This window comes from Heliangelus exortis, chromosome 1 (genome assembly GCF_036169615.1).
Source record: "Heliangelus exortis chromosome 1, bHelExo1.hap1, whole genome shotgun sequence".
NCBI lineage: Eukaryota > Metazoa > Chordata > Aves > Apodiformes > Trochilidae > Heliangelus > Heliangelus exortis.
In genome coordinates this window covers 13,335,301-13,351,743 of record NC_092422.1, presented here as the reverse complement: position 1 = coordinate 13,351,743, position 16,443 = coordinate 13,335,301, and the positions used below count along the sequence as shown (strand labels likewise).

General features: G+C 36.4%; 1 protein-coding gene across 1 annotated transcript in view; it reads right to left on the bottom strand.

Moving 5' to 3' along the window:
• ARHGAP42 (Rho GTPase activating protein 42) overlaps nucleotides 1-16,443 on the bottom strand; it is a 144,488-nt gene that overhangs the window by 15,291 nt on the left and 112,754 nt on the right. Inside the window, exons 9-17 of the mRNA XM_071734314.1 lie at nucleotides 15,300-15,400; nucleotides 13,068-13,177; nucleotides 10,558-10,636; nucleotides 9,524-9,563; nucleotides 7,540-7,602; nucleotides 6,311-6,385; nucleotides 5,567-5,651; nucleotides 4,278-4,336; nucleotides 2,278-2,383 (exon numbers count right to left, since the gene is read on the bottom strand). Coding sequence (XP_071590415.1) covers nucleotides 2,278-2,383; nucleotides 4,278-4,336; nucleotides 5,567-5,651; nucleotides 6,311-6,385; nucleotides 7,540-7,602; nucleotides 9,524-9,563; nucleotides 10,558-10,636; nucleotides 13,068-13,177; nucleotides 15,300-15,400 — 718 coding nt within the window. The remainder of the gene's footprint in view (nucleotides 1-2,277; nucleotides 2,384-4,277; nucleotides 4,337-5,566; nucleotides 5,652-6,310; nucleotides 6,386-7,539; nucleotides 7,603-9,523; nucleotides 9,564-10,557; nucleotides 10,637-13,067; nucleotides 13,178-15,299; nucleotides 15,401-16,443) is intronic.

Sequence of the window (16,443 nt, the reverse complement as noted above, 5' to 3'; positions counted from 1 at the left end):
TTACTACTTCATACCAAGAATGACTTATTCTTTAATGTAGAGAGGTAATTTGACTAAGAATGCTTAAAAAGAAAAAATGAGTTGCCTTTCTGAAGTAACACCAAACTTTCCATGTCTATCTAGCTGCTGACTGAGTTTATACTCATGCAGCATCACCTCTTTGCAAGGTGTTTTTCAGGATTTTCTGGGTTTGTTTGTTTGTTTGTTCCCACAACATCTAAATAATGTTTAATTTTGAACAATGACACATAAATCAGGGTCAGGGTCACCAGTCATAAAGACATTGAGACCTAAAAAAAGAACAAATAATATTATCCTTATTTTATAATGCATAGTTAGAAGTATAGTATTCTCACCAAGACATAAGAGCACACATAAAGGAACTGAGTAGATAAAACTAATATAAGGAAAGGATGCACATTCTGAAACTGGATTTTAAACAAAATAATAAAGCAACAGGATATGGTTTTTTTTGTAGTATTTTCCCATTTTTATAGTATTAGGCACTTGATCTGCCATTTGTTCCCTGAAAAAATCTCCACACAGTGGTGGGAAAAAGATGAGGAAGGAAGATAACTAATACACTCAGGAGACTAGTTTTGAATTCAGTCTCATTAGAATTGCTAGCATAAGCAACAGCTGGCAAATTATATCAGAAATTAGAAGGGGTGAATTGAATATTGAAAGAAAAGAACTGAAAGTTTTTAGTATAAAACTGTAAGATTAAATTTATCAGAAATGAGATGCATCAAATTAATGATAGGCAATGAATTAAAGAGAACATTTAAAGAAGGGAATATTGCAGGCTTACTTTTCCTTGAAAATGCATCTAAGGTCATATTGAGAATTTAGTGGCTGGGAAAAGAGGTCAATAAAGAAATGCTTGTCTGTAACTTATTCCGTGTAGAAATACATTACTTCCAATGGATGCATATTTCTGATTTTGGGCCTCCAGTCTAGCAGCTCGTACAAAGCTATTAATCCCTCTTTAAATAATTTAGCTTTATACAGTGTTAGAAAGCAGTAGATACTAATTTTTTTTTTTTTTTTTTAGCTAATTAAAAAACACTGTAAGGAAACTTATGAAACGTGCTTTCACCTGGTTCTCTGGGTTACCTCATGTGCAATGACATACAATGTCTGTCAAATCACCTTTTTCAACAGAAGCATGTGCAGCAGCTCCCTGTCATGTCAATTCTCCAGGGACTTATGACAAAAAGGGCTAAAATATTTTATCAGGTCTAAATTACTAGGTCTAAAAGAAATTTTCAAAATTCTCACATTTTCTAACAGCAAGCAAACACACATGAGGTTCCTCTGTAGGAAGTTTAATCTAGGCTGTGGCTCAAGCTGTGATCAAAAAAGCAAAATGGCTGGGATGTAATGAATAAAATGGATGTAATGAATATGGACTTCTCTCATGTCTCCTGCATATTTCAGTCGTGTGTTATCTGAACAACTGCTTCACATTTGCAGATGATGTTAAATGTATTGAAAAGTATGCAGCATCTTGAATTAGAAAGAATAGTACATATTAAAATATTCAGCAAATACTAGTGATAACTAAACAAAGGTTTAGTAAAACTTACATGGATATCATTGGATGCCAAAACATGATAAATTGTATAGCAATAATTCTATATAATCATGGCAACTGATACAGAGGAGCAGAACAGAATAAAAACTTGTTTTTGCCTCACAGTACATGGTAAGTGTTAGTCTGTGAAGAAAAAAGTTCACTAGTTCAAATAAATGCAAATTATTTTCCATCTGAAATTTAATAATAGCCAGAGAAGCTGATGAAACAAGGCAGATTCAAAAATGGGTTTGGATTTAAAAAATATAAATAATAATACTTCAAATTACTATTTTCAAATTATACTACCCTTCAGGGCTTTTAGAGAGAAAAGTAACATCAAACATAATGGACAAATATTATCCCTTTGGTCTACACTATACTTTTGGAAGAGTGTGGGACTTCCAGTCAGATTCAAAATAGCATATTCTATCAACATTAGATTTAGAGATTTCTTAAGTTTAATTAGCTTAAATTCTTCAAGTAAGTAGGAACTTGAAAGAAAACATTGAGTCACATGTCATAACTGGTCATCTTGGTGACACTTTACAGTGTTATTTTTTATACTTGCTCCTCCAGTGAGTATTCTTGAGCTATGTTGAGAACAAAAAAAAAATGGATTAAGCAACACTGACAAATTTTAAGCAGGAATAATCACATTTTACAATGATAACAGAGAGAAAAAACAAAAAAATATTTACTTGACCAAATGCTTGATAAGGATGTCCAGCATCTCTCTGTTCTTCTCTGGTAACTTATGTACAAGTGCATGCACTGCCTCAACTCTGTAGTTCTGATCATCTGACTCTATTATAAACAGAAAACAAATATTGTTGATAAATTAGAACAAATGATAAGATGTAACTACAAATTAAACCATTGCATATATATACACTACAACAAGCCAAACACAATTAGTCTTTAAAATTATTAGGATGATTTGTTTGTATTTATTACAACATTCTGAAAGCTGTATTTTATGTAACTCCTCAAAAACAGCTACCACCATTCCTGGAACCAACAAAATCTGTGGCATTTTTGACCAGATGTGCCACTTTATTGAAATCCAAGATTTTACTCTGTTGTATTCAAAATAACTAAAATTCTTGAGTGTCTTTTATTCTTATCAAGGAAAGAGAAAATGGATAAATAACTTCCTTAGGAAAAAAAAAACAAAAACCAAACTCACTACCTATCTAATTACTCTATTTGTGAAAAGGAAATATCACTCTCTCCAATTTCTCAAGGCAAGCGGGGAAAACAAAGGTCCTTGGATGAGAAAAATCAATGCTATGGAACCCACCCATATCATAGAATCATAGAATCGGCTGAGTTGGAAGGGACCTCAGAGATCATCAAGTCCAACCCTTGATCCACTACCGCTGCAGTTACCAGACCATGGCACTGAGTGCCACATCCAGTCTCTTTTTAAATATCTCCAGGGATGGAGAAACCACTACTTCCCAGGGCAGCCCATTCCAATGCTTGATCACCCTCTCTGTAAATAAATTCTTTCTAATATCCAACCTAAACCTCCCCTGGCACAACTTGAGACCGTGCCCTCTTGTCTTGCTGAGAGTTGCCTGGGAAAAGAGACCAACCCCCACCTGGCTCCAACCTCCTTTCAGGGAGTTGTAGAGAGTGATGAGGTCTCCTCTGAGCCTCCTCTTCTTCAGGCTGAACAGCCCCAGCTCCCTCAGCCCTTCCTCACAGGACCTGTGCTGGATCCCTTCACCAGCCTGGTTGCCCTCCTTTGGACCTGCTCCAGCACCTCTATCTCCTTCCTGAACTGAGGGGTCCAGAACTGGACACAGGACTCAAGCTGTGGCCTCACCAGCGCTGAGTACAGGGGAAGAATCCCTTCCCTGGACCTGTTGGCCACACTGTTCCTGATACAGGCCAGGATGCCATTGGCCATCTTGGCCACCTGAGCACACTGCTGGCTCATGTTCAGCTTCCTGTCAATCCAAACTCCCAGGCCCCTTTCTCCCTCAGCCACTCTGTGCCCAGCCTGGAGCTCCCCATGGGGTTGTTGTGGCCAAAGTGCAGGACCCGGCACTTGGCCGTGTTGAACCTCATCCCGTTGGAATCAGCCCAACTCTCCAGTCTGTCCAGGTCCCTCTGCAGAGCCCTCCTGCCTTCCAGCTGATCCACACTCCCCCCCAACTTGTGTCATCTGCAAATTTGCTGATGATGGACTCAATCCCCTCATCTAAATCATCAATGAAGATATTGAACAGAACTGGGCCCAACACTGACTCCTGGGGGACACCACTAGTGACCGGCCGCCAACTGGATGCAGCCCCGTTCAGCACCACTCTCTGGGCTCGGCCCTCCAGCCAGTTCCTAACCCAGCACAGAGTGCCCCTGTCCAAGCTGCGGGCTGACAGCTTTTTCAGGAGTGTGCTGTGGGAGACGGTGTCAAAGGCCAATCAAGGTTCAGAATTTCATGTACAAGCAAGTCCCAAAGAACTTCTGAAAAGATGAAAAGAGACCACTGAACAGCTTCATCTACTGTGACATCTTTGTTTTGAGTGCTTTCATGTGGCACTGCACTGCCACAGTGGTGTGGAAGAACATGGATCCAAAGCTGGATCACGGAATAATAAGAGACCAAGCAGAAAACCAAGGAGAGTAATGGAGAAAATTAAGAATTAGATATAATAGTACTTTAATGAAATGTATTTATTACTTTACTTACTAACAGCTACAATGAAATCTTTGTGCAGCTTGAAAGTCATCAGTGGTTCTGAAAGACACCTGGTTGTAAAAAAATATTAAAAAGAAAATATAAAAGACCACATTAGTCAAAGTCTTTTTAAGCTTTATGGGTGTGATTATGATAGCCCTAAACATCAGCATAATAGATATTGGTATGTTGTAAGAACCCAATTCAGTGATGACAGATGGCAAATAGTGTACAACTCAGTACAACATAGTCTGAAAATCTCATTGAGGTGAATCTGGTGTCACCCTGGAGATTAATAAGGGAAATACTACCAGCACTGACTTCAGCACAGAGACTCAGTTTTTTGGCTTCCATACTGTAGAACAGAAATAAATGTAGCTGCAGAACACAGACAATGGGCTTCAGAAGTCATCTTTTGCCCAAGAAAGGAAAAAACTCACAATAAATTCTGGGTCTGAAGTTACAATCTGAGAGATCCTAGAATAGCCATCCTTTGAAAGCCAGACTGTGAATTGCCTTACAGACACAAAAATACAGCTACTGCTAGTTCTAATTTCAATATGGTATCTTCAGTGATTTGTGCTTCTGAAGATGCACTGTAGAATTTTTCAACCAAAGCCAGTCTTTTCAATGAAGTTTAAATCAGCACTGTGCTATAAATCCCAGGCATATTTTCCATAGTGAGTAGGGATTTCTGATGCTGCCCTTTGTTAGGTAACTGGTTTAGGAAATCTTGATTTTTAGAAGTCATAGAACACCCACCATCTGGATTTAATACTTTTTATTATGTTTCTCTACAATGTTAATATATTAGGACCAAAAAAAAAAGTTATTTTGGAAGCTATCATAATTCCTGAAAATTCTGTCTCTTATTAGCAAAAATTTTAAGAGAAAATGACAGTGTGAAAGGGATTAATTTGTTTGTGAAGACACCAACAGCACTGGGTAGAAACTTATGTGCTTGCCAGGATTTTTATTCTGCTCCAGCAATAATGCCATGAAACCTCATAGTACACAGCTTAAGGGATTCAGAAAAGAAAGACTAAGCACAATGTGCTTTGTGATTGAGGGTAAAAGATTTTAAATAAGAACATAAATAATTAAATTCTGCCAAATTTAGGGCTATATACAAAATGCATTACTATCTCCATAAGGCAGTAGGTATGTGACAATTTAGATTTCTTATTACACATAATCACAGGAATATTAAGCAAGATAATAATATACTCAATTATTACAAATATATTAATAAGCAAAAGGCCAGAAAAGGAATACTAAGATGTGTGTAGCATCATACTTACCTGAGGTAGTTTTTTAATCCGCTTGTTATTGTTTTATTGTCCCAAAGTTCCATATCAATATCCATATCAGGAGGAGATTTAGGGGCTGATAGAAATTTGAATTATTATAGTGTTAAAATCTGACTAACACACTAACTAGAAAAACATCTCAAGAGAAGATAATAGATTGGTCATTTTGTTTATATGATTATTTATTAGCCAGATGAACTACCAACCTGATCTTTTTGAATATTTAAATCTCTGCCAAAGCAGTAATAAAAAAGAATTTAGCACTCATATTTAGTACCTGTTATCTTTAACTATATGCACTGTATCAAAGTGTAAGGTAACATTCAAACACAGGCATCAGAGAGCCAAATTAGCAAGAAAAGTGAAAGACTAGAACAAATGCCTATTTAACTGAGTTATGCTGTATTACAGAATTAAGCTTTGGAACACTTCTGAAACATGACAAATAGATACCAATAAACAGAACTTTGAAGCTAGGAAAGGGATTTTATCAGCAATTCCCTCATGTGTAGCAATGATTGAATGCAGAAATTGAATACTGTTGCACACAAGAAACCAGTTAGATGGGTCATTCATATTAAGACTGCAAACTCAATTTAGTGGCAGTAAGTGCATGGAGAAAACTGTATTTACAGTGGAGTGTGTACGCCACACTCTTCTGAGCACAGCAGTTAAGGCAAAATGAATCACAGCACACATGCTGCACACTGACAAATGTTCACTTCAGATACTTACAAAATACAGTATTCATCAGCTTTTGCACTTTGGAGTTAACACCACCTATTCTGTACAGTCCCAGAATTGTAATACCTACATTGGTAAAACAAGCACAATAAAAATAATGAAAATATGTTTATATCAATATACACAAATACATGCCTGGTGTATGTCTTCAAGACATCTAAATGTATTTATGGAAAATTGTACAAGTATATTCTTGAGTACTACTTTACCCTACTAAACTCTCTTCTGGGATGTTAAGAAATGCGTTCTGCTGTATCCACACCATACTATACAATAGAACTCTTTTGCATAAAAATGACCCATATTAGGGACTAACAATTAGATTGCTGGGAAAAGTGAAAAATAAGACCCAAAAGAAGTCTAAAAAAATGTTTTATGTCAACTAATTTATCTAAGGTAGGCTTCAGTGGAATTACTATGCATCTATACTTGCTTAGACCATCACCTCTTCCATTTAAGATCTGACTGACTTTTACAAGAGAAATAAGGATTTTACTCAAAATATAAACATGTACTGTGTACTGTTGTAACACTGCACCTCAGAATGTATATGTTATATATGGATCCCCATACCGAAATAGAGACAGTGAAGCCCTAGTTTATCCATAAATTTCAACTAATGGCTTGGGGTTTTTTAATAGCATAGATACAAATAACAAATAAGGTTTGATGAATGACATTCACAACACCAGATTTCAGGGTTCCAGTGATGATAATTTTATTGTTTTTGTAAATTCCCACTACCAAAAATTATTTTAAACATTCTAAAAAAATGTATTAACCATCTGCAAAATGAGTGGATAAAATTACAGAAGTTATGCTCTGCAAAAACAATGTTGCAGCAGAGAGCATTCATGCCACTTTCTTCACCTTCAGGTTTCATTCCAGAAACCTAAGTTGGGAGCTACATTTTTACCATGAGAAAGCACAATTGGTGTGTACAGACTGAAGATGCATGTCACTACTTATTAAGCTGTCTAAACAACACAATATTATAATTTTTTTTTTTAAATAAACACCTAATTTACATGTTAAGAAATGTTGTTGGAATTTTTGGCAACAGTTTTATGTGTAAAGCACACTGATAATATATGAAAAGTACAAACCACATGATGGACAAATGTCAAAGCACAGGTGTAAAACAAGCAGAATTCATCAAAGTAATATTCAGGAATAATTCTTGTAATAACATAAGACATAATTTGAGTTTTAATACACACCTCTTGTTTCCACAGCATGAATACATTTCCTCACAAAGTTGAAACCTGCTTCATTTAAGAACACTATAAAAAGAAGAAAAGAAGGTAATACTTTCTAACTTATCAATATGAAAAAGTTCTGTGACTGATCCACATTTTATCCATGAGATTATGATACTTATTCTCCAGTAGTATTCTTGTAGATACATCCACTCAAAATCCAACCTTCTAATTACTAATGTACTATTAGGAGCAGAATACTGTCTTTCTCAGAAATCAGAAGCCCCTCTACACATACAACTGAAAGCTTGTTGCTTTAAAAGGAGATCTCTGTACTCGCTTCTGCTGAGGAAAGTGCTTTTAAGAGTTCAGGACTTACATTATAAACAGAATATATTCATTGTTTTTAATGTAACAAGATTCTTTGTTCCTTGCATATGCACATAACTGCTCATAAAGTGGTAACGTAGGAAAAGAATCTTTGTTACTAACTTTAATTGGTGATCTTATTTCAAGTCAATGTGTTTCTCAGTAATTTCTGTACCTTCAATGCTCATTCCTCTATCTAGCTAAATAAAAAATTTAAAGAAGCATACTTGTCACCACTAATATAAAAACCATCACATAAAAAACACATAGCAGCTTAAATTTTAGATTTCCAGAGTCTCAGATATATCTCCAAAGTTGTGTGTTCATATCTGACACACCTCTCTCTGTCTCCAGGATACATACTCACAGACATATTTGAATTATTTTTACATATGTATGTTAATATGCCAATAATTTCTATGTGTTACTCTCACATGAATACATTTTATACACATAAATATAATATCTTTAAATACATTCATTCTATTACTCAGTGTATCTGTAATTGGTACATGCACACCTGCATCCAAAGGGACATGATGGGCCAAGGCCAGTTATGTGAGATTCAATAAGCCCAAGTGTCAGGTCCTGCACTTGGATCACAACAACCCCATGCAATGTTACAGGCTTGGGGAACAGCAGCTGGAAAGCTGCCCAGAGGAAAATGGGTGTTGACTGACTACCTGGGGATGCGACTGACAGCTGCTGAATATGATCCAGCAGTGTGCACAGGTGGCCAAGAAGGCCAAGAGCATCCTGGCTTGTGTCAGGAATTGCGTGGCCAGCAAGAGAAGGGAAGTGATATCATATCTCCTTACTTGGCAGTGGTGAGGCTGCACAATGAGTATTGTTTTGAGTTCTGGCTCCCTCACTACAAGAATGACATGGAGGTGCTGGATGGGAGTCCAAAGAAGGAGAATGAAGCTGGTGAAAGGTCTGGACAACTACTCTTATGAGAAGCAGCTGAGGGAACTTGGGCTGTTTAGTCTGGAGAAAAGGAGGATGAGGGGAGGACTTACTGCTCTCTACAACTAAAGGAGGCTGTAGTGAGTCGGGAGTTGGTCTCTGCTCCCAAGCAACAAGTGATAAAACAAGAGGAAATGGCCTCAAGTTGTACCAGCTGGACATCAGCACTGGAACAGGCTGCCCAGGGAAGTGGTCAAGCTACCATCCCTGAAGGTATTAAAAGACATGTAGATGTGACACTAGGGTACATGGTTTAGAGGGACTTGGCAGTTTTCAGTTTATGGGTGAACTCAATGATTTTAAGGGTCTTTATCAACATAAATGATTCTGTGATTGTAAATAGGGCTACTATTTCAACACAGTGGCATGTATTACATTTAGCTGTAAGACTACTGATAGTAAATTTTACAGATCTGTAAAATATATTGTAGTTCTGGAGCCAATTTTCCTTCCAATTTATGTTAGACAGCAATACAAAAGCTGAAGACTTTCTCAGTTTACATAGCTTAGGATGTGCTCTCATGTAGCCCAATCATGTCATCCGAATTACTTCATATCAATATAAAGAAAATGTAAAGTAATTAATCTCTCTCACACACACAACTATCTAGAAACCAGGACATTACAGAAATCTGGCAATATTTGGTATTTACATAACTGAAGAGCTTACTTTCTTCCTTCTTGCTAATAATGGCTGGCAGTGTGTAGATCTGTAAAACAAATGGCAACAGGTCAATATTTCTGCTTCAAATTCTATATTGTCAGGTTTGTTGGTAGTTCTTAAGATAGCTGCAACATGGTGTGTATTAACTTGCTGCTAGGGGAAAGCCAATCTTGCCTTCCACCTCCCTCTTGACATTTACCCCCGAGCAGTAACTCACATTAACAGCTCTATGTGAGGACTGGGGCAGGTGGAGGGGGCAACAACTCATGTTTTTTTTGTGTTTGCAGTTTTACACAGCTGATCATCTTCACCTCTGGGCAGAAGGATGTGCCCCAGAAACCTCTCCAGGCAGGCCTTGAGATTCTCGACTGACTCGGGATTTAACAGAATTAACTATATAGGCATCTAAAATTAGTTAGAACTCATATTTGCAGACTCCAAATAGGTTCAATTTCAATAAAACTACTGATCCAATTTCTGTACTGTTTCAGTCAAGCAAGAATATTGTAAAAATGCTCAACTATTTCAGAGAACTGATCAAATACTTTCTCCCCTTCAGCAAGGGTCTGGCATTACCCTCATTCAGGAAATATTTCAAGAAAAAAGTAATAGTGGGAAGAAATCTCAGACAAGCCTTTCTCTTAGTAGCTTGCAATACATTTTATGCTCTCTGCAGTGCCTTACTGCAATGGCATAATGGTGCCAATTGTTTACTCCATGATGCCGCCCAAAAAGATGTTTTGTCTTCACCAGTGCAGAAACCACCACTTTACAGATATTATTGGAACCATGAATCCTATCAGATAACATGCTTTTATATTGCTTAAACATTAATCACTATAATATAATTTATAAATAAAGGCTTAAATTTGCTAATAGGTCTGCTTTTCTATTTTGTACGTATCTTCATTTGCAATGTCTCACAAAAAAGACCAGTGTAGTTGCCTGTACTTTAATGGAGTGCCTGAAATTCATACTAGGTTCTTCATTTGTGTGCTACAAAACTGTGAAAGGGAAAGAAAATGAAAAAATATCCTTACTGGTTCCTTTCCATCCATAGCTTCAAGCCAAAGTTTTCGGTTGGATTCTGAAAAAGCTTGGAGTGTGATGATTCCAGGTCTGTCAAAAACACATACACTGGTTGTTAATGTCTTTTTCTCAAACAGTATCCAAAGTCAGAATCCAAATGCATACTGACATGAAGTGAATACATAAATGACAGAGAGAAGTTAAAGAAAGTTGATGGCTTCTCTGGAGGTCCCTTCCAACTCACAATACTGTGATTCTGTGACCTTGCAACATACCCCAGTTCCTTAATCAGGAATTTTTCTTTCAAAACCCATTTTAGAAAACCAGAATTTTTTCCTTTTTTCTATTCCAACTACTGCTTAATATTTCAGCTAGAAAATTGTATTTATACTCTGTCCCCTGGTCAGCATGTACAGAAAGAACAAAAACTCCCGAGTGTCACTTAGAAATACCTGCCTTTAGCTTTATGTTTAGTACATTTTGAACCAACTTTCCCTCTAGTTACTGAAATAGTTGGTAATTTATCAGAAACTAAAATAACATTCAAGGTGAAAAACACCTTTTTTACTTAGCTCCTGTACAAATACGATGGTGCCACCTCTCAAATAGTTTTTACAGAAAGTCTGAACTTATCCAAGGTGTGAAAATCACCTAAGCAAATTTTAAATTAATTATGTCAATTAGAAGGGCTCACAGTGTGTGTTCTCCATTAGCTGGAGAACACATTAGTATCCATTCACAAGGGTTTCACATGCTCTTTCATGCAATGAGATGTGCACATCACTATGCATGGTTTTCTAATGTTTAATAAGATACTATTGTATCCAACATTTCATACAGCTTTGCACATAATAATGCAAGGAGATAATTAGCTCTGTGGAATAGGGTGCTTGGAGACAGAATATGCACAAAAAATCTTGCACCAGAATTTTGAAGACTGGTATAGATGCTCATTTTAAAAAAGAGTTATTTCATAGTTAAAATGAAGGAAACTTGTTTTACTAAAGGAAACATTCCGAAGGAAACTTATTTTACTAATGACCATTATTTTCAAAGCTTTTCTTTATTTTGGAGGTGATGTCCAATATTATGCTCCAAGTAAACAACATGAAGTCTTGAATTCAAAATTAGTTCACGTGTAATCATTATCACAGCCTTTTTGAATCCTCAGTGCTCCAGTACTGCATTTATAATTATGTGAACTCACTTATATTCTTAGCCATTAATGACATCATTAAGTCACTGAATCTTCTCTTTCTTAGGGTAAATCCAAATTTTTAAAGCATGACATTTAAACATTAATGTTGCTTTTGTATATAAAATTCCACTAAATATTTTTAATATTTTGTGTCTATTTAGCTCCTCTGCTGACTTGTATAAAAATTCACTGCTTCCCTTTTGAATACCAAATCAACTTGAAAAGTGAACTTCTACGCACCTGTGAGTTATATCTTTACAATAATGAATAAGTAACTACATTCTACTACTGCATTCTACTCTTCTTTCAATCTTCAGTCCAAGTTTCCAGAATGCCTTAAATTTATAGGCCACGTATATTTGTAATCAATAAAAATGTCCAAAAGGAATAATATGTAAAAAGTGCCTCATCTCTTTGATGAGGACTTGAAGAATTGCAGGTGAAACTTATTGTCCTGTGCAGTTTTGTTGAAATGTGGGTGTTCTTGTAGGGTAAAAGAAGAGAGAAGGGACAACACTCATTTGTAAATACATTGCAATGGTACTGCCCCAGATGAGTCTAATAAATTCAATTCTACTTAAAAAAAAAACAACTACCACTTTCAAACTCAACCTGTCAATTCAAGCTAAGGAGTTTTCAATAGTCTCAACATTGATTCACATCAAATTTCTATTTCTTAAATATGAACTCACTCAAAAACCTATTTTAGAAAATATTTCAAAGTACCTAGGTAGCCTCGAAATTATCATGTAGATAAAATGGATCTGAATGAAATTTAAAATTACAGCACAGTCATAAAATATTTCTTAAGATAATGACTAAAAAAGTCAGTCTCGTTATCATGCTTTACGGGGAAAATTAATTCAGTATTTCTCTTTATTTCCAAGCATGAAATAAATACCACTCTTATGAAGTAAAGTGTATATAAAATTCAAACACAGAAAAGCTATTTTCACCTATTTATATACCATTCAGGAATGAGTGAAAAACCTGCAGAGGAAATTTTTTAAAAAGAAAAATAATATGCTATCATAAATTTTTGAAAGAAATAGTGATTACTAATTAGATTGCTTATTAGTAATTATTTGTAAAAGAGGGTAGTTGATGTGATACAAGTTCTGTAAGAACCTGTCTTGTAGCTGCATGCAAATATAATGTAATTAAGACAACACATATGCAACAGTGAATTTTGTTTGAAAAATGGGTAAGTAGTAAGTCTTGAAAGAAATATGTGCCCCAATTATAGCAGTAATTTTTTAACAATTGCAAGTACTTCTATTTGAAATTATTTTGAATTTGTTAAACAAAGAAAAAGATTCAAACCTCTCAAATACTTCAATATCAAAACAGAAACGTTTGTCAATTGAATCTGTCTTTCTCCTGATGCAAGATTTTAGCTTGAATATTTCTGGTGAGCTTGTGACAAGGCCATTCTATAAAACAAAACAAAACAAAATTAGCACAAGCAATAAACTTCACATGGCTTCACATCTTAAATTGTTCCAAGGAACATGCCTTAAAACTGGGATTAAAATGATTTAGGAAGATACACAATAGTTTCTCTGTATATAAAGTAAGACTGTAGTTAATAACTCTTTGTCACATATTTATTTAATCATTATATTTGAAAATACTCCTTACATTCAAAATTTTACAAACATCTACATATCTATATTTGTAGATTTAACAGGATAGAATTCTGTCAGTTCACATGTAGATAACAGAATAAAGCTGACTAACTCCTAGTTTTGGCCACCACCATTGTGAGGCCACTCTGGTAATGTTGGAAAGGCTGACACAATCAGAGGCGTTTCTGAGGAACAGAAGAAAGCAAATGTCACTCCTGTCTCCAGGAAAAGCCAGGGGAAGGGTATAAAATCACAGAACCATTTAGGCTGGAAAATACCTTTAAGATAATCAAGTCCAACTGTAAATCTAACACTGCCAAGTCCAACACTAAATGATGTTCCTAAGCACCACATCTACACGGCTTTTCAGTACCTCTAGGGATGGTGTCTCAACTGCTTCCCTGGGCAGCCTGTTCCAATGCTTGATGACCCTTTTGGTTAAGAAATTTTTCCCAGCATCCAACCTAAACCTACCCCCAGCACAACCTGGGGACATTTCCTCTTGTCCTGTGGGGAACTACAGGCCAGTCAGCATCATCTTGATCCCTGGGTAAGGGATGAAGTAAATAATCCTGGAAAGTATTTCCAAACATACAGAAAGATAAAAAGGTGAGTGGAAGTAGTCAATATGGATTTAATGAAGGGCAAATCATGCAGGATCATGATAGCCCTTTACAATGTGATGGATGGTTCAGTGAATGATGGAAGAAAAAAAAATATGGTTTATCTCAAAAGTCTTAGCCAGACTTTTGATGCTACATCCTGCTGTAGTAGGATGTTTCCTAATGCATCCTCATAGACAAACTGGTGAAGTACAGACGAGGTAAGTAGATGGTGAGGAGGACTGAAAACTGGCTGAACACAGCAAAAAGTCACAGCAGAAGTCCAGCTGCAGCCAGTCACGAGAGGTACGACCCAGGGATCAATACTGGGGCTGGCACTGTTAAACATGAATAAGCATAAAGCTGGACAAGATGGGCTGAGGCTGACAGGGTGCAATAAAGCTTATCAGAAAAGGACATGCAGGTCCTGGTGGGCAACAACCTGACCATAAGTCAGCAATGTGCCCTTGCAGCAAAGAAGGCTAACAGGCTCCTAGGCTCCAGCAGGCAGAACATTGCCAGCAGCTCAGGGCAGGCAGTCCCTCCCCTCTGCTCAGTACTGGTGAGACACATCTGGAGTGCTGTGTCCAGTGCTCAGCTGCCCAGCACAAAAGAGACAGTGATAAACTACAGCAAGTCCAGCTAAGGGCTGGCAAAGTGATTAAGGACTCAAAGCATCTGCTATATGAGGAGCAGCTAAGACAGCTGGGACTGGGGGAGAAGCGGGGATCATCCGGGAGAAGGCAGATCATTTTTTATCTACAAATACTTGACTGGAAGCAGTAAAGAAAACTGAGTCAGAATCTTTTCAGTGGTGCCTTGGCAGAGGACAAGAGGCAATGGGCACAAACTGAAATAGAGGTGATTCCATTTGTATTTAGGAAAAAGCTTTTAATGGGAGTCAGCCACAGAAACTGGTTGCCCAAAGGTTGCAGGGGTCTTCATCCTTCGAGATATCTAAAAGTTGACTAGACACAGGCCTCACTGACCTGGGCTGATCAAACAACCCTTCATTAGTATGGAGGATAAACTAGTTGATCTCCAGCACTCCCTTCCAAACCTCGTCCATTCTATGATTCTGTACAAATGTGACTGATTTACTATGCATTTGATTTGTAACCACCACATTAGAGAAGTTATTAAATATGTAGTTTATAGATGTACTAAAAAAAAAAATATTTAAAGTTTTTATCTATGCTATATGACATTCATTTCATATATGAAAACAGCCTTATACTTCAATTACATTTTTAACAGTTCCAAAATGCTTAATATAAAAAATGGATTATACGGTTCATGCATGCATTCATTTATGTGCAACTCACCACTTTTCCACCAGATTTTGTTTCAGCTATACTCATTGTAAAGGTTTTTGTTCCTTTATCATAAGTGCAGTAATGTTTTACCCAAGTAAATCCAAGAGGTCCTAGATTTAAGAAAGATAGTATTAAAAATAATTTCATCATTTTATTGTTATTTTAGTTGGTGTTAGAGAAGAGAAATGAAACATAACAGCATCCCCATGTAGCCTACAATATCAAAAACTCCTGTAATTTTAAAATTTGACATGTTGTTCAGGTGCAATTTTCAATTATTACATCTTGATAATGCTGCCCAACAAAGTCCCAGCAGATTGGTTTTCCTTGGCAACTGGATAGGTAATAGCATTTTACTGGAGTAAACAGGCAGCAGACAGGCAAGATCCTGAAGATTTTTTCAGCTAGGAAATACAGTTGGAGATTTTATCAACCCAAATAAAGAACTAGGATTCAGTATTATATCCTTTCTCCACAAGAAACTTTGAAATCTGGTATCAGCATCAGAAAACAAATAAAAATGGAAGGTGTTAAAACCAAATTTAGCAGTTTTGCTATAGATAAATTTCTTTGCCCTCCAAATGTAGCCTTCCACAAAGGTGGTGGATATATGAGAAGTCATGGAAGTCAGATGTCTGGCACTGCACAAACGCAACTACGGAAAGGTAAACTATCTCTTCCAACAATTTGGATCAAGTTCTCCTGTTGCCTACATTTTGCAGGAAATTAATGTAATGAATTGATGAGTCACCTGAGTACCCAGTTTTAGAAATTTACTGTTCTGCTCCTATATCGTAACTTATTTTCACTTAGCAAAACAAAATCTATAATAATGCTAAAAGAATTTTTCCTCTGGTGGTCCTTCACTACATCTTTTAGTATATATAAGAAGGACAAGCACTATCAAAGCAGCTTTAGATGAGTTTAGAAGCAACCTGTTTTCCATTAAAAACTGTACCCAAGCTGCACTGTAAGTCTATTACTCATGACTGTCCATGTAAATAAAAATAATTTTTGGTCATTTGCCATTAACTCAATAAACTAATTTACAACCATGCATATCACTAATAAATACATACAGGATTTTGTTTTACTCTCAAGAACAGCAAGTATGTATCCTGGTTCTCCAAAATTTGACATAAACCTAAGGGAG